Below are 22,141 nucleotides of genomic sequence, written 5' to 3'. Positions count from 1 at the left end.
ATTTTAATGTTTTAACCATTTTAACCTTTAATCTAACAACAAAAATCTTCAACCTCTAACCATTTCAATGTTTTACTCTTATTATTTCAGTTTATTGACTATTTTAAACCTCTAATTATTGTGATTCATATTCTTCTCATTAAAAATTAAAAACCAAAAAAACTGACTGAACCAAATCACTGTTGGTTCGGTTCAATTCGGTTCAATTATTGTAAAAGCAACAAACCAAACGGTTGTATGTCTATAGGAACCGAACATATCAGTTCGGTTGATTTTTAGTCCAAAACCAAATCAAACCGAACCGATAACACCCCTACTGTTTGGCACTGTTAATTACTTGAGAGTTGAGCTAATAGAATTTTCAAAAAGATTAAAGAAAAGAAAACAAAAGGGAATTTCGTGATAATTCCCATCACGTTGAGTTGTTGACTTTTCACCTAGAAAACCATTGAAACTTTCTTTGCCGTCTGCACCTAAGAAACCATATTTTTATTATTATTATAACTAAAGCAAATAAATTAAACAAAGTGCCATTAGCTTCACCTAATAGAATGAATGAACGAATCATATCGATGAAGACTCTGCTTCGTTCTTTTCTCGTTGGTCCACGCTGAATACTCCCAAAATCAATTTATATTTCTGCATAACACACAAGCATATGAGTGATTAGTGGAGGGACAAAACATTTAAAGAAAGCTTTCATCAAATGTATTGCCAGAAATACATACAAACCTCATTTATTTACGTTGGGATTGGTTGTGACATCGCATCACCCTTAACGCGTTTTAGCTCTTGTTTCAATCTCGGTCAATGTGTTTAAATAGTTTAATCTAAAAATGTACCAAATTTTCATGATAATAAATGTAGTACATTTTAATCAAGATAATACAAACATCATCATTGTATAAATTTTAAAACTAACTGGTACATGAAGTCATTATTAGCGTTTAGATTTGTCATTTCAATCCTAGTTCCCACCCCCTAAATTTAACTTATTTCCAACTTGCCATAAAGTGGGTGGTGTGTGTGCTATGAGAAATCCTAAAATTCCAGGTATTTTGGAAGACTAAATATATAATATTGAGGTACTTTCTATCCACAAAAAGAGAGAATTATTTATGGATAGAAGGAGTACAAGACATACAGAAATTCAAGATCCTCTTATGATTTAAACATAAAGGATATTGAATTTCAATATGTAGTATACCTCAACATGGATTATGGATATATAGTTAGTTTCCAAGATGCTTTGGAATTTAAGATTCCTCATTCTGAAAACTAAAAAGACCGCTTAATCTTGAAGCTGAAAAATGGCTTATCTGAAACAGGAATGAACTTTACAAACCAAGCCAGTGGCCATGAAAAAGCTGCAAATAAAACACAATATCCCCATTGAATCCATGTTAATCTCTCTGTATCAGCAAACTTCCTCAGGAATTCCACCATTGCAATTTGAAGAACAATTGTAATCCCAACAATTCCAAGGAACAAGTGGTTTTTGTGAATGCCTCTGAACACATTTTGTTTCTCCATACTCCTAGAGTTGAACTCGTTGAAAACTTGGCACAGAACAAAAGTATTGAAAATTAGTGTGTTCTTTACCTTCTCATCTACATTGAATATTGCCTTCCCTTTGAATTGGAAAACCAATAAGACTGCAATCTGATACAAAGCTTGAGGTAAAAGGTTTCTCCACATAATGTTAGTGATAAGCGGCTCGGTTCGCCCCACCGGCCGTTTCTCCATTAACTCCTTTGTAGGCCGTTCCGTGGCCAGGGCCAGAGCACCTAGAGTATCCATAATGAGATTAACCCATAGAAGTTGAACTGTTGTTAAGGGAACATCACCAGCAGAAACTGCAGCTATAAAATTTATCACAAGTGCTGCAACATTCACTGTTAGTTGAAATTGGATAAATTTCTGTATATTGTTATATACACATCTTCCCCACCTTAAAACCGTTGCAACAGAATTGAAGTTGTCATCCAAGATAACAATGTCAGAACTTTCCTTGGCAACTTCAGTGCCTTGGATTCCCATAGAAAGTCCAATATCAGCTTCTTTTAGCGCAGGCGCATCGTTGGTGCCATCTCCTGTGACTGCAACTACATGGCCTTTCTTTCTTAAACATTGCACCATCAAATGTTTGTCCAAAGGAGAAGATCTCGCCATCACTCGAATATCATCTACTTTCTCCATTCTCTCTTCCTCCGTGTAGTTCCGAAATTCCTCACCTTCCACCACTTGTCCCTTGGCTACATCATCACTAAGGTCTAGTATTCCACATTCTGTTGCTATTGCCTTTGCCGTGAATAAGTTATCTCCGGTGATCATCTTGATATCAACACCTGCATACTTGCAAGTTTCCACAGCCTTCTTGACTTCCGGCCGGCATGGATCCTTAAGGCCGACGATTCCTAGCAATGTCAAGCCATCTTCTCTTAGTAGCTTATCATCGCTGTAGTCGATTTCAATGTGAGCAAAAGCAATGCATCTTAGGCTACTAGCTGCCATTCCCTGAATTATTTTCTCAATTTCATCCCGTTCTTTTTCACCAAGGGACTTCTCTGTGCCATTACAATCAATGTAGTTAGAACACATTGCAAGTATCATCTCAGCAGCACCTTTCCAATGTACATGTACTGTATTGTCACTCTTCTTCCTTACTGCTACCCCGCTTCGTTTCTTCTCCGAGTTAAACGTTTCAACATGGATGATCTCATGTTTCTGCTTTAGTCCATCCATGTCCATGCTTAAATCTGACACAGCCCACAAGAGAATAGCTTTCTCTGTAGGGCTACCAGAGATTTCAGGCCCGGATTCCGGCAAAGGCTTATATACACTGCCAGTTGTATTGAGGCCTATTCCCTGGTGGAACAATTCCACAACTCTCTTGGCCATTGCATTGGAATAATTCTCAATGATGTTTTCAAGGCCTAACCAGAACTTGTTCACTCTCATCTCATTGAGAGTCAGAGTCCCAGTTTTATCAGTGCATATAACCGTTGCCGACCCCATAGTTTCGCAAGCAGAGAGTTTCCTCACCATAGCCTGATCTGCCATCATTCTCTTCATGGAATAAGCCAAGGTGAGAGTGACAGCCAATGGCAATCCTTCAGGGATCGCCACGACCACAATGGTGACTGCAACCGCAATTATCTTCACAACAGCATTGAACACATCATTCAAATCAGTACTACCTTTCTTGAACTCTGTATAACCGTCGTCACTGCTGGTGTTTCCAGTAAAATAACGAATAAGCATTACAACAAACACAAGGAGTGCAACCGAGAGGCCTACTTTTCCTATCGATGTAGTCAAGCTATCGAGACGCGCCTGCAACGGCGTCCTCTCCTCCGTGTCACCTCTTGATACCGTGCTCATCAGCTGTCCCCACGCCGTGTTAGTTCCGACGGACGTCACCATCATTGTTGCATAACCGTCGACCACTTTGGCGCCGGACAACAAGAAAGGACTATTTAACGGCTCAATTTCGACATGATCACTCTCCCCTGTCATGCTCGATTCATCAACATGAAGGGAATGACCTGATATGAACAATCCATCAGCGGGAACTTGATCCCCAATCTTGAGTGAAACGATATCTCCCACAAGAACGTCGAAAATCGAAATCTGTTGCGGCCTTCCATTCCTCACAACATCGACCTTGATGTCACTGCTAATCTTGGACAGCTTGTGAAACTGCCTCTCCTGCCTCAAGTTGCTGACTGAGCTTACAACAACCACCAACAACACCGCCACGAATATGCTTCCACCTTCATACCAACCTTCCCCTGCACCGTGCTGTTTGATTCCAAAGCCGAGAGAAAGGCCGGCGCAAACAAGAAGGATGATTATTGTGGTGTCATTGAAGGCTTCAAGAACAAAGTGGAGGAGTCCTTTTGGCGGCGGACGAGGGTAAGTGTTGGAGCCAAAGATATCGCGACGCTTGGCAATTTCTTCTTCTTTCTCGTCAATTCCCTTCGATGGAACAGTTCCAATGATATAAGCTACAGCCTCCACGCCTCCAAAGGAAGCAAGAGAGTCCAAGCTTCTGTCCTTAACCATGTTAAGAAGCTTGGATTTATCAGCATCATCAGGAACAACCAGCAAGAAATTGTTGCAGTGAACCAGAGGCTCGATTATATCATCACGAAGAAGGAATCGATTGTGATTTCTTTTGGAGATGATCTCTTCCGCAAGGGACAGAAAGACTCTTCCAGAATAGATTTTGGTATAGGCGAAACGCCAGCGTTGTTTTGGTGAGGTTAATGGGGGAGAAGTGAGTCTGGTAAAGGAGTTGGCGAGGTCAAAGAAGAGTGGAGTAGCATTTAGATTATGGCTGCTGGAGCTCGACATGGTTATGGTTATGGTTACAGTTATGGATTGTGACAGCAGAATTAGAAATAAAAAAAAAAAGGATAAAAAGTTATAACTAACACTGCTATGAAAGAACTTCATTCTGAACATGAGATATATAAGGTCTTAAATAGGGATCTGGATGTAGATATGCTCGATAGTGTGTTAATTTCCATGTAAACTTCGCGGAACAACATGGAAAACTTCATTGTCAACTTCTGTTTATTACTTTATATGTCCAAATTATTGGACTACTTATTATTCTAGTTTTTCAAAGGGTAAAGTATATTTTTTGTTTTTGAAGTTTGACAAAAATTTTAAAAATATTTTTAAATTTTATTTTATTTCAATTTTGTCCTAAAAGTTTTTGATTTGCATCAAATATATCTTTGACGGCTAATTTTTCAAAAAATTTAAGACCAATTCAACAACAATTTCATAAGAACAACCCTCAACATAAGCAAATCAAGCATATTTTTCATGCATTATTGTTAGATTGATCTTAAATTTTTTAAAAATTTATCCTTCGAGAGTATATTTGATGCAAATCGAAAACTTTTGAGATAAAATTAAAACAAAATAAAACTTAGGAGTATTTTTAAAACTTTTACCAAATTTCATAAACAAAAAATATACTTTTCCCTTTTTAAAAAGGTAAAAACTCAGATGCAGTCGACTTCACATAAAGTTGATAGGTGAGAGCCCTTAGATGGTTTCACTGTATCTGAGTTTTCACTTTTTTAAAAACTGTTGCATCTTTGCTGGATTAAAAAAATCCAGAGGAGTATTAATTCTCATGTTTATTCACCCAAGTAATGGGGAGTCCTACCGAACATCTTAGGACTTGGGAATTGGAAAAAAAAAAAAATAATGCCAGCTAGGCAACTACACCATAGATGTGGGAAAAGGTAAGCTACAGTGTGAAAGTTCTTGTTAAGGGGATCCTCCTAACTTGTATAATATAATTACATCGTATTCGCAAAAGCCTAGGTGGTACGATGGTTTTGATCCAAATGTTCCATTTTGATCCTTTCGAATGTAATTAAAGTTTCTCAGATTCTCAGATTGATAGCATGAGTCCTGGCTGAGTCAGGATATGCGAGTAGAATTTTTCGTTCATACAGATGATAATGACAAAGTTGAGGCGACAAAAATTGCCAACCCTCAAATATTTTATACACTTTTGTTCTTAAATTACAAGAGAAAATAAAATACTAAATTTTTTAGTAAATAACCCATTTATTCAGATACGTATATCTCAAAAATCAGTCACCATCATGTATTTGTTTATTAATACATATGCAGCTATGCTGTTGCTTACTGTATGGAGTATGGACCACCAATACCATAAGACACATGATGCAAAGTAAATGACTTAATCAAATTTTGCGGCTGGTTTCAGACCGGCTACATGGGATACTTCATTACAACAAATAAGGACAGAATCTAAAATCAACTTAGCCTGGCCAGGGTCAACTAAAACAACAACAAAGTTTCCATCAAGAAAAGCACGGCTAATTTTTTTTATATTGTTTTAATATATGTGTAATACATTATTATTAGAAGATTAGGTGTTTTTTTTTATATGGTGTTTTATTCAAATCGGACCGTCTGATTTGTTTGAAGAGAAAAATAAATTACAAATCGGAGGGTCCGATTTGTTTGGAGAAAAAAATAAACTACAAATCGGAGGGTTCGTTTTGTATTTTTTATTTTTTATTTTTTTTTAAAATAAAAATCGGACGGTCCGATTTCAACATTAAAAATTTTTTAATTTTCGAATTCACAAATCGGACCGTCCGATTTGTGATTGTTTGTTTGAAAAAAAAATAAAACAAACAAATCGGTGCCTCCGATTTGTACATCCCATACCAATGTGAAACACACTTCTGCTCACAGCTTCTTGTTATACACTTCTCTCTCCCACATAAAAAATAACAAGCGGAAAAGCACCATGCTTACATGCGGGCATAGTTATCAAACCCGAACCCATATACAATTGGGTCACCCGGTTACTAGTTCAATCGGTGGATCACTGATTTATCCGGTTGACCCGGTCACAATTAAATAAAAATATAAAATTATAAAAATAAATTAGAGTTAAAAATTAAAATTTAAAATGTATGTCTTTACAAGTATATTAATAACACTACGTCAGTAAAAATAATTATCTTATATATTTAATTGTATGAATGGTTATTTAAAATAATAGATATAATAGGATAATTGTGTAAAATATTTTATAATGTCAATATATCAAAATTGAATTATGAAAATAAATAAATACAATATTATTATTGAAGAATAAAAATAATATTTTATATTATTTAAATTTTATTATTTTAATATGATATAATTATTAGTTTTTTTAAGATGATAAATGTGTGGTAAACAAAAGGTAATGGTTTATTATATATATATAATTATTAGCATACTTACTTGTAAGAGAACCACTAGCCTAGTGGATGACTCAGGCAGTACATTGAAAGGATCCAACATTGAAGCCACTTGAGTGTGCTTTTTGAAATAATACCATAAAAAGCTATTTTCTATTGTGAACCCACGAACTGATGGTGCACGTGAAGGTGCACGGGTTACATTGATCCGATCGGGTTAATTTGACCGGTTCTGTTCGAATTTGTCCGGTTCAGTGCGGATAGACTGATTTTCTATGGGTTAATTGCGGAAACGGTTAGACATTTAACCCGGACCGGTTAAGGATCCGATTCACCGATTTTTCATTGAAAGGATTCAATATCGAATCCATTGGATGCTTTTTGAAATAATACTACAAAAAGCTATCTTCTATTGTGAACCCGCGAACTGATGGTGCACGTGGAGGTGCGCGGGTTACATTGATCCGAACGAGCCAACTTGACCGGTTCTGCCCGGGTTTGTTCGGTTCAATGCGGATAGACCGGTTTTCTACGGGTTAATTGCGGAAACGGTTAGACATTTAACCCGGATCGGTTAAGGATCCGATTCACCGGTTTTCCATTGAAAGGATCCAACATCGAATCCACTGAAGTGTGCTTTTTGAAATAATACTACAAAAAGCTATCTTCTATTGTGAACCCGCGAACTAATGGTGCACGTGGAGGTGCGCGGGTTACATTGACCCGACTGGGCCAACTGGACCAATTCTGCCCGGGTTTGTCGGGTTCAGTGCAGATTAGGGGTGTGCATGGCCCGGCCCGGCCCGGTCCCGAGCACTTTAGGGGCTAATTTGATGTGATTTCATCGGGTCTAGGACCGGGTATGGGTCTCAAAAGTAGACCCGGTCATTATTTCGGGTCGGGTCCGGGTCATAGCTCGGGTCACCCGAAATCGGCCCGGTGGCCCGGTCATCATACACAATTAATATTTTGTGTTATTAGTGATGGATGATGGCTATTATTATGTGAAATTTAAGTATTGTAAATCTTAATATTTTGTGTTATTAGTCATTATATATAAGACTATAAGTTAATGTTTTATGTTTAAAATGCATAAGACTTTAGACTAATGCATAATTTTGTGTTATTTGTATTGATTTAAATATTTGGTGTTATTAGGCAATATTAGTATTGATTATGGTTATACTTTAATTTTAGAGAAGAGTTACTTCTTATTATATTTTTCTAAGTGAATTTTACCATGTCAAATAATGGTTGGAGTCTTGGAAATTTGGATATTTTTACATGCTAACTTACAAGAAGGTATCAAGGTAATATAATGTTAACGGCCCGGTTTTCACCCGGTATAATCGTGGCCCAAAAGTGTATAGGTTTCATCGGGTCTAGGGTCGGGTTTGGATCTAACAAATAAACCCGGTATATATTTCGGGTCGGGTCTGGGTCACATCAAACCCGGTTTCACCCGGCCCATACACACCTCTAGTGCGGATAGACCGGTTTTTTACGGGTTAATGCGAAAACAGTTAGACATTTAACCCAGACCGATTAAGGATCTGGTTCATCAGTTTTTCGGTCAAACTGTCCAGTCCGGATTTGATAACTATGCATGCGGTTATATGTTTAATTTTAATCCATTACTCAGAATCTATAAATGTTTGTGCAGACCACACGCCAAATCTTGACAAGTTACCAACACATTATTTATATTTAGATTTTAGAGTGTAGACCAACCTTGTGGTTTTCCTCCTTCCAATTTGCTTCTAAACTTATTCAGTGTCACAGGGTATGGTATGGTTAGGTTTATATTTTCTTCGTACTTTCCAACTGTGACGAACAAGAGAGGGAGCAGGTTTCATACGTACGTTGATAACGCCAATGGAAAAGGTGTTAGTGGTCAATCACGCCCCATGAATCGTGCTTCTATTTCTTTCTCGTCATTAACATTGGAAACTACCTAGTAACTTCGTCAGTCGTAACAGTGTTGACTTTTCATATGTTGACCCATACCTATCAAATGAAACTTTCCGGTAATTTTGGGAAATATGATATTTGGACGGTAAAAATTCAGGTGCAGTCGACTTAACGTGAAGTTGATAGCTGAGAGTCATTTGATGAAAATTTAGTCAAATCAGTCAAATCATCTAACGGTTTTCAGCTATTAACTTCACATGAAATCGACTTAACATGAAGTCAACTGCACCTGAGTTTCCATCTATTTGGATTTTGGACCCTATAAGTTTTAAGAGTAAACAATTATGAGAATTTTAGTACTAAAATATGAATCACAATAAAATTTAAGTGTGATAAAATGATTATTAATTTAAATAATTCATCCCTTAGGTTCGATTTGATAAAATTCTTTTAAAAAGATATTTATACTTTTAAAAAACACACAAACACCTCACTCTATGTTCAGTAAATTAAAAAACAATCATATACTTATTAAAATTTACTAAATATAAATATTGTAATTTTTGAGTGTCAAAATTTTATCAAAATGGCCTTTTAAGTAGGGTGTTCGCAGTGCGGTTTAGATCGGTTTTGAGTAAAAAACTCATCCGATCCGAACACTAATTTTATTTGCGGTGCGGTTTGAATTGGATGCTTTTAAAAAAAAATTCAATCTGATCCGATCTAATTTCAAGCGGTTTGGATTGGATTGGATTTGCGGTTTTATAAATTAAAAAAAATTAAATACATATAACAAGTCTCAACATCAAATTTTAAGTAATCAACAATGACATAACAAGTCTCAACAATATATTAAAAAGCCAACGATAACATAACAATAGAAATAAAATTATAGGTTAGTTAAAATAAATAAATAAATAAATAATATTTTGAACATAAAATATTTATTAAATAATAATAATATATGAATAATATAAAAATGTATAAACAATTGAACATGTTATAAATATAATTGTAAATATAATAATAAAATAATAATATTATAACACATTGTGCAGTTTGGATTAGATTGGATCAGTTATGAAAAGTAGATCCGAAATTCGATCCGATCCAACGGTTTGTAAAAAATAGAATCCAATCAAATCCGAATTAGTACGGTTTTAATCGGTTTTCGATTTAGATTGGATTAGATGAGCGGTTTAATTTGAATTGAACACCCCTACTTTTAAGTAGTGTGAAATAACATTCTTTTGAATTAGAATGGAGAAGTGAACTCAACTGGGCCCTAAAAGCATTATAAATTCCTGGAGGGCCATCACTGAAACTTCGCAGCACCTTCCAAGTCGACAGCCCTGAAAGATGTGAAGGCAATTCGTTCATTAAAAATAAAAGAAAAAGATGTGAAGGCAAGTAGGCAACCCTTTCCACAATGACCAAGTCTTTGTTTTAATAATTGTAGGGCACATCATAAACCGTTAATTTCAGCAACTGAGTCGCCCAGGAAGTAGCGCAATTAAATTTATAGAAATTTGCATAAAAATACTAACTACTAGCACAAAAGAAATATTTTTTTCTAATCAATCCTCTATATAGGGCATTTGAAGTATAAGCAAAATGAACATTGTTGTTTCTGGCCATTTTGTCTTAAAATTTTACAATCATCTCATTGTCTCCATTATCCACCGAGAATCAACTTCAGAAATTTTCCATGGCTCTATGTTTCCCACCTAGTACTCCTACTAACCACACACTTAAATCTCAACTTAATTTCTCTCTCACACCAATGGACAAATGTTTGGAAGTTGGCAAGAAAAGTAAAGAATTTTGGGGAGAAATGCGTATTTTTCTTCGTTCTTTAGGAAGATTCAATAAACGAGTAATGAAGGAATAAACAAAAATAAGATATTATACACATTTAAATAACTTATAGACTACCATGTTGAATTGAACTTTGTCTTTAAAGGGAAAAGTGAGTCTAAAACCCCTAAAGTATTTCATTTCTCCATCCTCTAACAACCACCGTAAGATTAATTATGGAGAAATTGCTTGCCAAATGCCCCTCTTTTTCTAGCACCAATAAACAAATTCACATAATATCAACAAAAGTGTAGCAACAAGCAAAACACAGGAAAATCTTAGCTAAATATAAAATAATATGTTAGGGAGCTACTTCTGTGTGAGAGCAAAGGTTCAAGGGGAGTTACTTCCTCCTTTTTTGATGTTTCCATGAGCAAACACAAACACATCAAACACAAATAGATAAGATTAGAAGGTAACAGTTGATATAGCCCCATTTGAAGCAAGGCAAGGAGGAACAAACAAAAATATGTACTTTAAGATAGAATAGGTCAACAAAACAGGCCTCGATCTACAATGTGTGGCACTCACAATTGGTGTATGAGGGTATGACATAGAACAGAAGTTTAAATTTCACTCTGGACTGCATCGGTTGAATTAAGTCAGCAAAGATTTGGCCATAACAAGCAGAACAAACAGAAGGTACCACCCTGTCCCAATTAAAAAAAAAAAAAAAAAAAAAGAGAACTAAGGCACCACCACATTTTCAACCAACATTCTACCCCAGAGCATTTTATTGATATACTTACATGATAAACCTGAGACTTCAACCCACTTGTCTCTAAACATTTGAGCTATTCCAAAGTAGCTTAGAGGAAACATATTTTAACATCTCCATTAAAACCACTAGCGTCCAATAGGCACCACTTATTGGACCGCTTTGAATTTTTTATATCATACGACAAACACAAAAAGAATTATAGCTCAATGGTTAAAGAATCCGTAAGGAGTGTAACTTGAAGGGATCAAGTTCGACAACCACTTCAGAATTATAGTACAAAATAAAATTGTGAGAGAGACCAAACAAAGTTAATAAACACAAACACCCTCAATCCTCTAGATAATAGGTATAGATAATCATCATACAAGCAGAAGCAAACTAGAGACGGTACCAATAATTTTGACTCAACGAGTTAATCCAACTATTTAGATTGAACATACTCTTCATAATCCTTCAACATCAGAACCCAAACATGCAAAACAACGAGAAAAATAAAATAAAATAAAATAAAATAAAGGGGAAATATATTGTGGTTGAACCGTAGAACTCATAGTAAAAAGCTAGCTGAACATTAAAAAAAGAATGGTATGGTAAAAGGGAAAAACCTAGTGGATTTAGTTATCAGATTAAATTGATGTAGACTCCAGAATTCAAAGGCTAGCTTCTAACTGAACAGGTGACATCTACAAAACCTTATACAGTTAACAATAGATAGGACTAAAGTGCATTTTCTGGTCATGACTCCATGACCATAAAACATGTTTGTGTATTAACCATCAAAGAAAATTCCAAAACAGTTTTAAAATAAGAGTGTAAAACCTGAATACTTGATCAAGCTTTGCGAGATGGCAACAACCTGAACTTCTGCACAAGCCAACGAAGGAATAAGTTACTACAAATCCAAGTGCTTCTTAAGATCTTCTACAATCTAGTCAGACAATAAAACTCAAAAGTTGTACTCAGAACAGCGTTATGTTAACTGCCTAAGCAAGGCATAAAAAAATACTCTACTCCAATACATTTGAATTTTGATATTTCATGCATATGAATGCTAGGAATGGTGAAAGGCATTTGTCAAAAAGTTGCTGAATACGATTTCTTTCTATGTAAATGGAAACCACAAAATAGTGTCTAGGACTGTGAAAGATAATACCACTCATTGCATGAGATTGATTTAATGCAAATAAATGAACAAAGGGTGCTCATAGTGCACTGCTATAACAACAAGAATAACAAATTAATAGCCTATACTTCATCACTAAAATGCTTCCTCTCACTCTCACATCCTTATAATTGAGTGAGGACTCACCTCTCTTTTCACATATCTTTCAAATATTTTATGATAGAAAGATTCTTTGTAGATTTTGTTTTCTTTTGTAAATGAGTTGTAAATATTGTGGAGTTTTCCAACTTTTCAGTAATTTTTTCTCCATTTTCCTAGAGTTCTTTTAAAGAACACCAGATTTGACAATTATTCCTGGAATTTCACGGTTCATGCTAGACATTTCAAGTAAATGATGCCCAATGTAAACATATAAATAGAATAACCATGACAGTGGAGATCTTAGATTCTAAGGATTCCTACATCTCCCATTCTCCATTGTGCTTACACCACAAACACGCATATCGACATACATATACTAGCATGAAAACACATCTCAAAGGCAACCGGGATATCTTAATCCAATAAATAGGATCAAAGTCAAGGGTTGGAAATGCTACCTCCTGCATTAAACAATATTACAAAACATGCATTTGACAAAACCATGCTGGATGTGCTTCCTCTTTCAAAATCCAAGTTTCAGTTTTCAACACTTTGTTCCTGCTCACCCAAAATACACTTCACACAATCATCATATCTCGCCAACTCACCAGCCCTGCGATTTGTCACTCCCAATTCAGCATCAAAACCCAGTGCACTGATCACCCGAAACGTCCTCTCCGGCAATGACGCCCAGTGAATCAATCTCCCAGCTCGCTTCGAATCAAAACCCCTTTCCTTGACCCTAATCCGCGCGTCCCTGAAAGGAACCAAGCACTTGTCTTTTGCAAACTCAACACACTTCTCCTTAGCTTCAGCGAAGCAATTCGCCATCTCACGCTCCTCGCAGAGCTCTCGCTCCTTCAAATCGGAGGGTTTGGAACCAAGCAGAGCCTTCCACCATGGAGGCTTGCACCGGCTGGAGGAACTGATGGCGCACCCGATCCTCGCCCCTTCCTCGCACTGCTGAACAATCTTGAGCTCGCAGGATCTGTACGCGGAGGCCCAGGCACGCGCGTCGCGGAAAGCCAAGACGTTCGGGCCCAACGACGGGTGGTCCGATGGGCCCGCGGGTAACGGGCCTCGGAGCAACGGGATGGGGCGGTCGAAGGTGATGACTGTTGAGGAAGCCGAGTAGTCGTCGAGATTGTTGGCTGAAGGTGAATCCCTTGCCGCTGCTGTTGGCATTGAGAGGTTTAGGGTTCGGATGGTTTTGGATTTGGGGATAAGAGGTGAAAAAATAGGAACTCAAATTATGAATGCAGATAAACTTAAATTCAGGGTTTGGTGAACAATGTCTGTGTGTGTGTGGCATTAACAATGGATCAGTTCGAGAAGCAGAATTTGTTAATGGTAAGTAAGTTGAACTTAAACACAAAAGGCCTCTCCTAATATATTTTATTCCTTTTTCCACTCCTCCACTGGGAATTTGAAATTCTATGTGGTGTTTGATGATATCAAAGGGTTTAGTTAGTCAGTCCCACATCGGGAAACGATCAGAGATTTATCATAGTTATATATTTCGAATCCTCTGGGTAAGTGTAACTGGATCACAGGTTAACGTGGTTGGGCCATAGCAATGTGCATGGCTCAGGAAAGTCCCCGGGCCAATTTCTGCAGAGATGCAGGCTCGGCAACGAGTAACCTTCGCGCTGGCAGATTGGCTGAGACAAGTGTGGAGCCATCAATTTGTCGCCGAAGCACCTGGCCAAACTTACAGTGATCCGCGTAGGTCATCAAAGTGCTGCGACCAACAGAACGGGGCTTACAACCTTGTGATCCACCATTTTTTACAAGTTGCGTTAACAAGTATTATTGCCTTCATAGGAACAAAAAAGCCTCTTTTTGTTGTAATTATAGCCGACATGGTTGCTCTCCCTATGCAGGTTCTCAACTAGACTAGTAGCTTTCATCTCTTAGTCTCTCTCTCATATCTTTGCTCACCATGTGTTTGTTGAATGGTTTTGACGTCAACAATTTTTCCTTTTTTTGGGGGGAAAAAAAAAAGAGGATTATGAATTTTATCCGGGTTTGTCCTTCCTTTTTTGGGCCAAAAACGTCTTCAAGTTTTAGTCAAAATCAAGTCGTCGTCTTTTCCAATTATATTCGTTGTTTTTTTATGTTTGGGATATGTGTACCTTAGGAACTGGTGGAATGGGAGCACACGACTAAAGTGCAAGGGAAGATGCATGCATGCGGTCATGATGCTCATGTTGCTATGCTTCTCAGTGCTGCAAAGATCCTCAAAGAGCATGAAAAAGATATCCAAGTGTTTGTTTTGATCCTTCTTTTTTCTTCTAAATAATTATATGTGTTGTTGATATTTTTCATATCAGTTACAATGTTTGTGTGGTCATTATTCTCCAGTTTGCCATCTTCTCAATCTCAAGAATGTTTGTGGCTCTGCTGTTGAAGTTACTGTCTTTTATATAATGCATATGTAAAAAAGTCAAAATATGGTTGTGTTAAATATTCATGCCAAGATTGCTACAACCATTCTATTAATACATCCGTGATTGTTGTCGAAGAGAATCCTCTACCAAGATCCAAGAAACCAAGATGGGAGAATAACAACAACAATAAGTGTGGTGGTTCTTCATCCAACATCAACTTCCAGCAGCCGAATTCGTCAACTCCCTATCATTGCATTTTCTCTTTTAACAGATTTCCATTTTTATATCATCAATGAGAAACAACTTTCATAAATGCTATTGCAACAAAAACTAATACGAGCATTATATCATCAACATGCCTATCGGGCATATCAATCAAGCAAATTTTGAACATAAAAGCTAAGTCCGCATAATAAAACAGCAATAAGATTTTAGGAACAAAATTCAGAAAAATATACACAAACCACTCCTCTCGTTCATTCTCAACAACGTTCAGTACCAACAATCATGATCATCAACATTATTTAGTTCTAGTAATAGTAACGATAATCAACAATATAGCTTATGTAACACTGCATTCACAAAACGATTCTTCCAACCGTTCTTCAAAAAATCATAAGTTAACCTCTAGCCTTGAGCTCGGCAAGGCGCCTGGAGAGGTCGTCCTCGTCGACCTTCTCGGTCTCCTTGGCCGGCACGGCGTGCGCTGCCGGCTGAGGGAGTCCGACGGAGACCTCAAGGCCGTAATCGTCGGCGACCTGTTGCATGAGACTGTTGACCTCTCCCTCCGGCGTGGAAAGCGACGTGGATCCAGCCATGGAGCTTTCCATGAACTCAGCCTGGACCTCCATGTTGACGAACTGCTTCTCGAACTGATCCATCGTCTCCGACATCTTCTGAAGGTTTCCGGTGTTGAGCGATGACTCGAGGGACTTGACGATGTTCCCCATGGACTTGCTTATGGTGGACATCTTGGCCTGCGTGTCGAGGCGAGCGACGACGGCGTCTAGGCGCGATGCAAGGCGGAGGTAGTTCATCTGTTCGGTGCGCTTGCGGATGGCGTTCTCCGCGTAGATTCGAGCGCCGTCCATGTTTCCTTTCTCGATGGCCTTCTTGACCTTGAGCTTCTCCGATTTCTCTTCCTTCTCGCACTTTCGCGCCTGGCGCTGTAGCGATTTCGAGGTGAATTTGAGTTCCATGACCTGGTTCATCAGCTTCTCCGTGTTCCCCATGATGATTGATTCGATTCAGCGCTTCCAAAATGGGATTACCTAGGGTTTTTTCAGAGACAAAATTGGGAAATTTTGAAACAACGGGCAGAAAAAAATAATAGAAGATAGAGAATATGAATTTGGAAGAAAAGTTGTATTGTGCTGTTTAGTGTGGAAACAGGGAAAGTGTTTAGCATTTACCACACGGTTTGGGCTTCTTCTTCGATACTTCTTTTTTTTTTTATTATTCTTCTAAGACTCGCACACGGCCCATTTATTTATTCGAACATGAACCCTAAACCTAAGGATCAGGTGGAAGAGTTTAAAAATTTTGTTAACACTAACCGTGTAATGGACCTTGATCTAAAGGGGAATAAATTCACATGGTTTAGTAATTCTAGAGGTGGTTTTATAATTAGGGAAAGATTGGATAAAGCGCCGGTCAATTGGAGATGGAGGAAAATGTTTCAACACGTCATTTTATAAGCCCTCCCAACTATTAGCTCTGACCACTGCTCTTTAGTACTTAACCTTAATCCGGTTAAAAAAGTAAACAAGTGTTTTAGATATGAAGCGTTTTGGGACGACCACGAGAAATGTAAAGAAGTTATTCAAAAAGGATGGAATAGGATAAGTGCGCATAGATATAACTGGAATAGTTTTACTCAAAAAATTAAGCATTGTAAAGAGGATTTAAAAAGATGGAGTAGGAAAACCTTTGCGAGGGCTGATTTGAAAATAGTTGTTAAAGGAAAGGCTAAAGGAGTTACAAAACTCCGAGTTCACAGAAGATCAGCAACATAGCATAACACAGATTAGGGATTAGATTAGTAAACTGTGGATGCAAGAAGAGAAATATTGGGGCGTAAGATCTATACTTAAATGGCTTAAGTGGGGCGACAAAAACACATCTTTCTTTCACGCCACAACTATTCAAATAAGAGATAGGAATAGAATTGACAGAATTAAGAATGATGAAGGGCAATGGATTCAAGGAAAAACTGAGATTTTGAGTTTAGTAGAAGATTACTTTTCAAGATTATTCAAAGCCTCTGATAAGGTGAATATGGAAGAGTGCATCAAGAAAATTCCTAAAAAAGTAACAGATGAGATGAATAAATACCTTATGGAGGATATAAGTGATGAAGAGATTAAGAAAGCTGTTTTCAGTATGGGTGGTATGAAAGCACCAGGTCCGGATGGCCTCAATGGTAGGTTTTATCAAAAGCATTGGAATATTATTAAGAGGGATGTTTGTGAAGTGGTGAGAAATTTTTTTGTTGATGGAGTTATGCCGGATGATATTCGTGAAACCACCCTAGTTTTAATCCCTAAAATTAAGAATCCAGAAAACCTAAATCATCTTAGACATATTAGTTGTTGTAACTTTATTTATAAAATTATATCCAGGATTTTAGTGTTAATATTGAGATATTTTTTAGGAAATATTGTATCTCCGATACAAAGTACTTTTGTAGGGGGAAGACTTATTCAGGATAATATTATTATAGTACAAGAGGCTTTTCATAAAATAGATAGAAAAGGAAAAAATGCTGTCAATATGCTAGCCATTAAACTAGATATGAATAAGACTTACGATAGACTCGAATGGAGCTTTTTGGAAGAGGTGCTCAAAGCTTTTGGTTTTGAAGTGAAATGAATTAAGTTGGTAATGAGTTGTGTGAGGAGTGCAAACTATAGGATTAAAATTAATGGAAAGTTATCAAAAAAGATAGTTCCACAAAGAGGTTTAAGACTGGGAGATCCTTTATCTCCATATCTGTTTATCATTGTTGCATAAGTGTTTTTGATGAATGAGGCCCAGAACCAGAATATTATCTCAAGAATAAAATTAGCTTCTAATGCTCCTTTATTAACGCATTTACTTTTTGCAGATGACTGTATTATTTTTGCAGAGGCTAATGAAGAGGAGGTATATCAGATTATTCAAATCCTTAATTGTTATACAGAAGTCTCGGACCAGAAGATAAATCTTTAGAAGTCGGAAATTTCTTTTGGCAATGCTATCCCAATCCAGACAAGGGTAAATATAAAAGAAATTTTGGGAATTTCAACTTGGGAAAATTCGGAAAAATACCTTGGCTTACCAGCAAAATGGGGAAGATCTAAAAACCAAGCTTTAGCATGGATAGAGGAGAGAATAGATAACAAAATTAAGGGCTGGAAAGAAAACCTTTTGAATCAGGCAGGAAAAGATGTGCTAATTAAGGCAGTTATACAGGCAATACCGTCATATGCTATGAGCATAGTAAAGTTTCCTAAGAATTTTTGTAATCGACTGAGTGCAAAAATCGCTAGGTTTTGGTGGTCAAATCAAGGAAAAGGAAGGGGGTATACATTGGAAAAGTTGGAAAAAAATAACGACAGAAAAATTTGATGGAGGATTAGGCTTCAAGGACTTGGAGGTACATAATTTAGCTTATTTGGCTAAGCAAGCTTGGAGAATTATCAATAATCCGGATGCAACTTGGGTAAAAATTCTCAAAGCTCTTTATTTTTCGAATGGCAATTTTTGGGAAGCTAAGAGGAGTAAGGAGGCTTCGTGGGTTTGGAACAGTATTTTGGAAGGGAGAGACTTTTTGAGAAGGAAAGGTTGCTGGAGCATTGGTGATGGATCAGAGGTGAATGTATGGGCCGAGAATTGGATAGAAGGAAGTGGGAGATTAGAACTCCCAATTGGAGAAAGAAACATAAAGGTGAAGGAACTCCTGTTAGAGGGAGAAGGCTGGAATGTGAGAAAAATTCAGAGCATCTTTCCGAATCAGGTTGGTGAGAGAATCATGAAGACACCAATAAACCTAATAAATAAGCAAGATAGTCTGATCTAGCCATATAAGACAAACGGAGAATATACGGTGAAAACGGGGTATCATCTAGCAAGGGCAGAGAAGATAACTCAAGCTCGAAATCAGGCATCATCAAGTACAGATCTGAAGAAGTTATGGAGACGATTTGGGAATGCATATTCCCCAAAAATTGAAAATATTCCTTTGGAAGGCTTGTCATAATATTTTGGCTATGAACTATAATCTATTTATAAGGAAAATTGTCAAAAATTCTACCTGTAGCATTTGTCAAGAGGCAGAAGAGACAGTGGAATATGCACTATTATTATGCCCATGGACTAGAGCAGTGTGGTTTGGATCCCAGATTCAATGTTCTCCCACCCCTAATAATGTCACATCTTTCACGAAGTGGTTACTAGCAATAGTCAATAGATTGAAGGCTGATGATGGGTATGGAATACAGAGTAGGATCAACAGCTTGGCTTTCATAAGTTGTCTATTTGAAAAGCTAGGAACTCTTTTATATTTCAACATAAACAGCTCAGCCCAAAGACAACAATTATTACGACAACCAGCAAAGAAGCAGAATTCAGGCAATCAACAGAGCAGAAAGAAAAAGTAAAAGAAGTAGCAAATAACAGACACAGGAAACAAATTACCTGGAGGCCACTGCCAGATGGTTGGATGAAGATTAGCATTGATGCAGCTTTTGATAAAGAAACTGGTCAAGCAGCATCGGCAGCAGTGATAAGGAACTGTGATAGTAAAGTTCTATATGGATCTACAATGAACTTCAAAACAATATCTCCATTAGCTGCTGAAGCTCATGCCATGAGGGACGCCGTGATTCTTTCTAAAAATCTGCAATTAGGGAGATGTTTAATTGAGACAGATAGTTTAGTACTAGTCCAAACAATTAAATCAAGAAACAAGTTTTGGGAGATTGATGCAGTGTTAAAGGACATATTCGAACTGATAAATAACCAGTCAGAAGTTGGTCTAACCTGGACCCCAAAGAAGGGTAATGAATTGGCACATAAAGTGACAGAAATGGCTTCTTTGAGAGTTTTGGGGCGATAATGGTATGTGAGACCTCCAAAGGAGTTAGCAAGAATCATCAAGAGAGATGAAAGGGAAGCTGCAAGTGTCAAAAGGAAGAATTTACAGGCCCAATGCAATGTCCAAATGGAATTCAGAATTTCGGAGGAGATCAGAGGTTGATAGAATGGACAACAAGAAGATCGCCGGTGAACCATGGCTGCGGCCTTGTGTGCTTCTCCTCCTTCCTTTGTGGCGAACCTTCGTGCGGAGGAGACGCCAACAGAGAAACCTATTTGGACTTGACCCGATTGCACTTATGCTTGATCCAAATCATTAATTAAATGGAAGAAGGAGCTTGTAATATGTTCGTTGCAACAAGGGGAGATATCAATAACAATGGGAGCATCTTACAGCAACTTGCAGTGGCGTTGAAGTGGAGAAGAATTAGTTTAGGATCTTGGGTTGGGTGGGTCGGGGTTCGGGTAGGGTTTCTGGGCTTAGCCCAAGACAAAAAAAGGGTCCGTGGTTAGCTCGGTTAGAATTCCATCTTGTGTATCCAAAAATTTATTAGACAACGAAAAATTTAAAATAAGATTTCGATTCGCGACGAATTAATTCTTAGTTTGTCGAATTAGAAGATATCGTGAGAACAAAAAAAAAGGGTACATCGCAAGGTTGTATACATATATTGAGCTTGAAAATATTATTACAATGATGTAACTAATAGTCCGACATCATGGTTTAGCTTAAGTATTGTTTAAGTTAGTTATTGTCCAAAAAAATAATATGCACTTATGGTGTTCAGAAAATTATATTAAGTATTTTGAGCAAACTGAGTATAAGTTAAAAGTAGATAGGAAGGAAGGAATAGCAAGTTCAAAAAAAGTATCGGTAATTATAAAAATAACAAAAGTTGCTAGTTTAGGAATCATGAGTAATATGTAATATGTTATGTTGTTATTAAAAAATTGAGAAAGTATGAGAAGCCAATAGAATATTTATATAATGTGTACAATGGAGGTTTAAGGAGTATTAGAGATATAATCATTAGTGTTACATTTTTCCATCAGTTGAAGCTTTTGGAATGAGTGGTATCATGACATGGTATTAAAGTGCTAGATCTGAAAGGTCAAGAGTTCAATCCTTAGTGAACCCCAAAATCAGTTTAAGCTTTTGGAAAGATGTTTATTATCGCTAGTACTCACATGGTTATTCTAGATAGTGTATGAAATCTCACATGGTTATTCTAGATAGTGTATGAAATTTAAATAATTAAATATGACTATAATGATATCATGAATGGTTGAACTTGTACAGAAAAAGGTGTCAAGCATGAAGTAATAACTGTTTACAATTTAGAGAGAAAGCTTAGAGTCCTGCCAATTCTAAATCTATGAATATGTTGATTGTTTAGACATTGTTAAAAAAAGAAATAAAGTGCTAGTAATTTACGTCTATTTTAGAATAATATATCAAGTACTACAAGCAAAGAGAGCATAATATAAATTTGAAGGAAAGAAAAGAACATATTTAAAAGAAGGAATTAGTGATTATGAAACTAAAAATAATGCAAAATAAGAGGATAAACTTTAATAATGTAGTTTTAATTGACATTTTTGTATAGATTTTGAGTTCAATAATGTCTGTTGTCTAAATATTTTTTATTTAAACTTGTACATTTGGTTGAAAACAATTTAAGATATAAACAATTAAACATATACAACAATAATTTAGAAAAACAAATAAGCAATTATTGATAAAAAGGTCTAATCTAAAGGTTGGTCTTTACTATTCACCCGACCTTCTCAAAGAAGTCGGGTTCGACATAAACTGACAGATAACACTTATTCAAATAAGTAACTGCCCCATAAAATCTCTCATCCACTTCTAGAAGAGATATCTCAACAACCCTAGGGATGGTTATCCACCTTCAGAAGTGGAACGATTCCAACGTTGGTTATTGGATCATCACCTATAAATATACTGACACACTCAAGTAAACCAAAGTTTCAATACTCTCTAAACCTGCTTATCCCCTTGCTAACTTAGGCATCAGAGTGTCTTTGCAGGTACCACCCCCCATTCTGTCAAATACTCACAACTCGGACGGCAGTTTTTAAAAGCAAACCAAGTCGAAAACCATCTCCTTTCCCAATATTTAAGCTTCTCATTCAAGTCCAACCA

At 36.9% G+C, this 22,141-nt stretch overlaps 3 protein-coding genes and 1 non-coding gene across 7 annotated transcripts; 1 reads left to right on the top strand and 3 right to left on the bottom strand.

The window, feature by feature from the left end:
* Positions 1 to 852: 852 nt before the first annotated feature.
* Positions 853 to 4,560, bottom strand: LOC107645214 (calcium-transporting ATPase 12, plasma membrane-type). Its single transcript, XM_016349188.3, has one exon. It carries the CDS (start codon positions 4,468 to 4,470, stop codon positions 1,279 to 1,281), a length of 3,192 nt encoding a protein of 1,063 aa, XP_016204674.1. The 5' UTR covers positions 4,471 to 4,560; the 3' UTR covers positions 853 to 1,278.
* A 5,104-nt stretch (positions 4,561 to 9,664) lies between these two features.
* On the bottom strand, positions 9,665 to 14,408 carry LOC107645215 (uncharacterized). Of its 4 annotated transcripts, none has more exons than XM_088490183.1 (3): positions 12,967 to 14,408; positions 11,273 to 12,108; positions 9,665 to 11,173 (listed from the first exon to the last, which is right to left on the bottom strand). In XM_088490183.1, exon 1 carries the CDS (start codon positions 13,691 to 13,693, stop codon positions 13,046 to 13,048), a length of 648 nt encoding a protein of 215 aa, XP_088346309.1. In that variant the 5' UTR covers positions 13,694 to 14,408; the 3' UTR covers positions 9,665 to 11,173; positions 11,273 to 12,108; positions 12,967 to 13,045. The 4 variants fall into 4 exon arrangements, with proteins under 4 accessions (XP_088346309.1, XP_088346310.1, XP_088346313.1 ...); XM_088490184.1 differs by having other exon boundaries at positions 12,064 to 12,108; XM_088490187.1 differs by having other exon boundaries at positions 9,808 to 10,018.
* Positions 14,053 to 14,286, top strand: LOC107645218 (RNase MRP). Its single transcript, XR_015886310.1, has one exon. It is a non-coding gene; the product is annotated as an RNase MRP (transcript).
* A 900-nt stretch (positions 14,409 to 15,308) lies between the features above and the next one.
* LOC107645216 (ESCRT-related protein CHMP1B) lies at positions 15,309 to 16,401 on the bottom strand. Its single transcript, XM_016349193.3, has one exon. It carries the CDS (start codon positions 16,128 to 16,130, stop codon positions 15,519 to 15,521), a length of 612 nt encoding a protein of 203 aa, XP_016204679.1. The 5' UTR covers positions 16,131 to 16,401; the 3' UTR covers positions 15,309 to 15,518.
* Between the last annotated feature and the right edge of the window lie 5,740 nt (positions 16,402 to 22,141).

The sequence above is a fragment of the Arachis ipaensis genome, chromosome B6 (assembly GCF_059453495.1).
Source record: "Arachis ipaensis isolate K30076 ecotype BB chromosome B6, ASM5945349v1, whole genome shotgun sequence".
In the NCBI taxonomy this organism is placed as follows: domain Eukaryota; kingdom Viridiplantae; phylum Streptophyta; class Magnoliopsida; order Fabales; family Fabaceae; genus Arachis; species Arachis ipaensis.
The sequence above is the reverse complement of the archived record's forward strand: the minus strand, read 5'-3'. Positions and strand labels throughout refer to the sequence as shown.

What these genes read in the sequence shown, in the direction of transcription:
- LOC107645216 (XM_016349193.3), bottom strand. Translation starts at nt 16,130, where the DNA reads ATGGGGAACACGGAGAAGCTGATGAACCAGGTCATGGAACTCAAATTC.
- LOC107645215 (XM_088490183.1), bottom strand. Translation starts at nt 13,693, where the DNA reads ATGCCAACAGCAGCGGCAAGGGATTCACCTTCAGCCAACAATCTCGAC.
- LOC107645214 (XM_016349188.3), bottom strand. Translation starts at nt 4,470, where the DNA reads ATGTTCAGAATGAAGTTCTTTCATAGCAGTGTTAGTTATAACTTTTTA.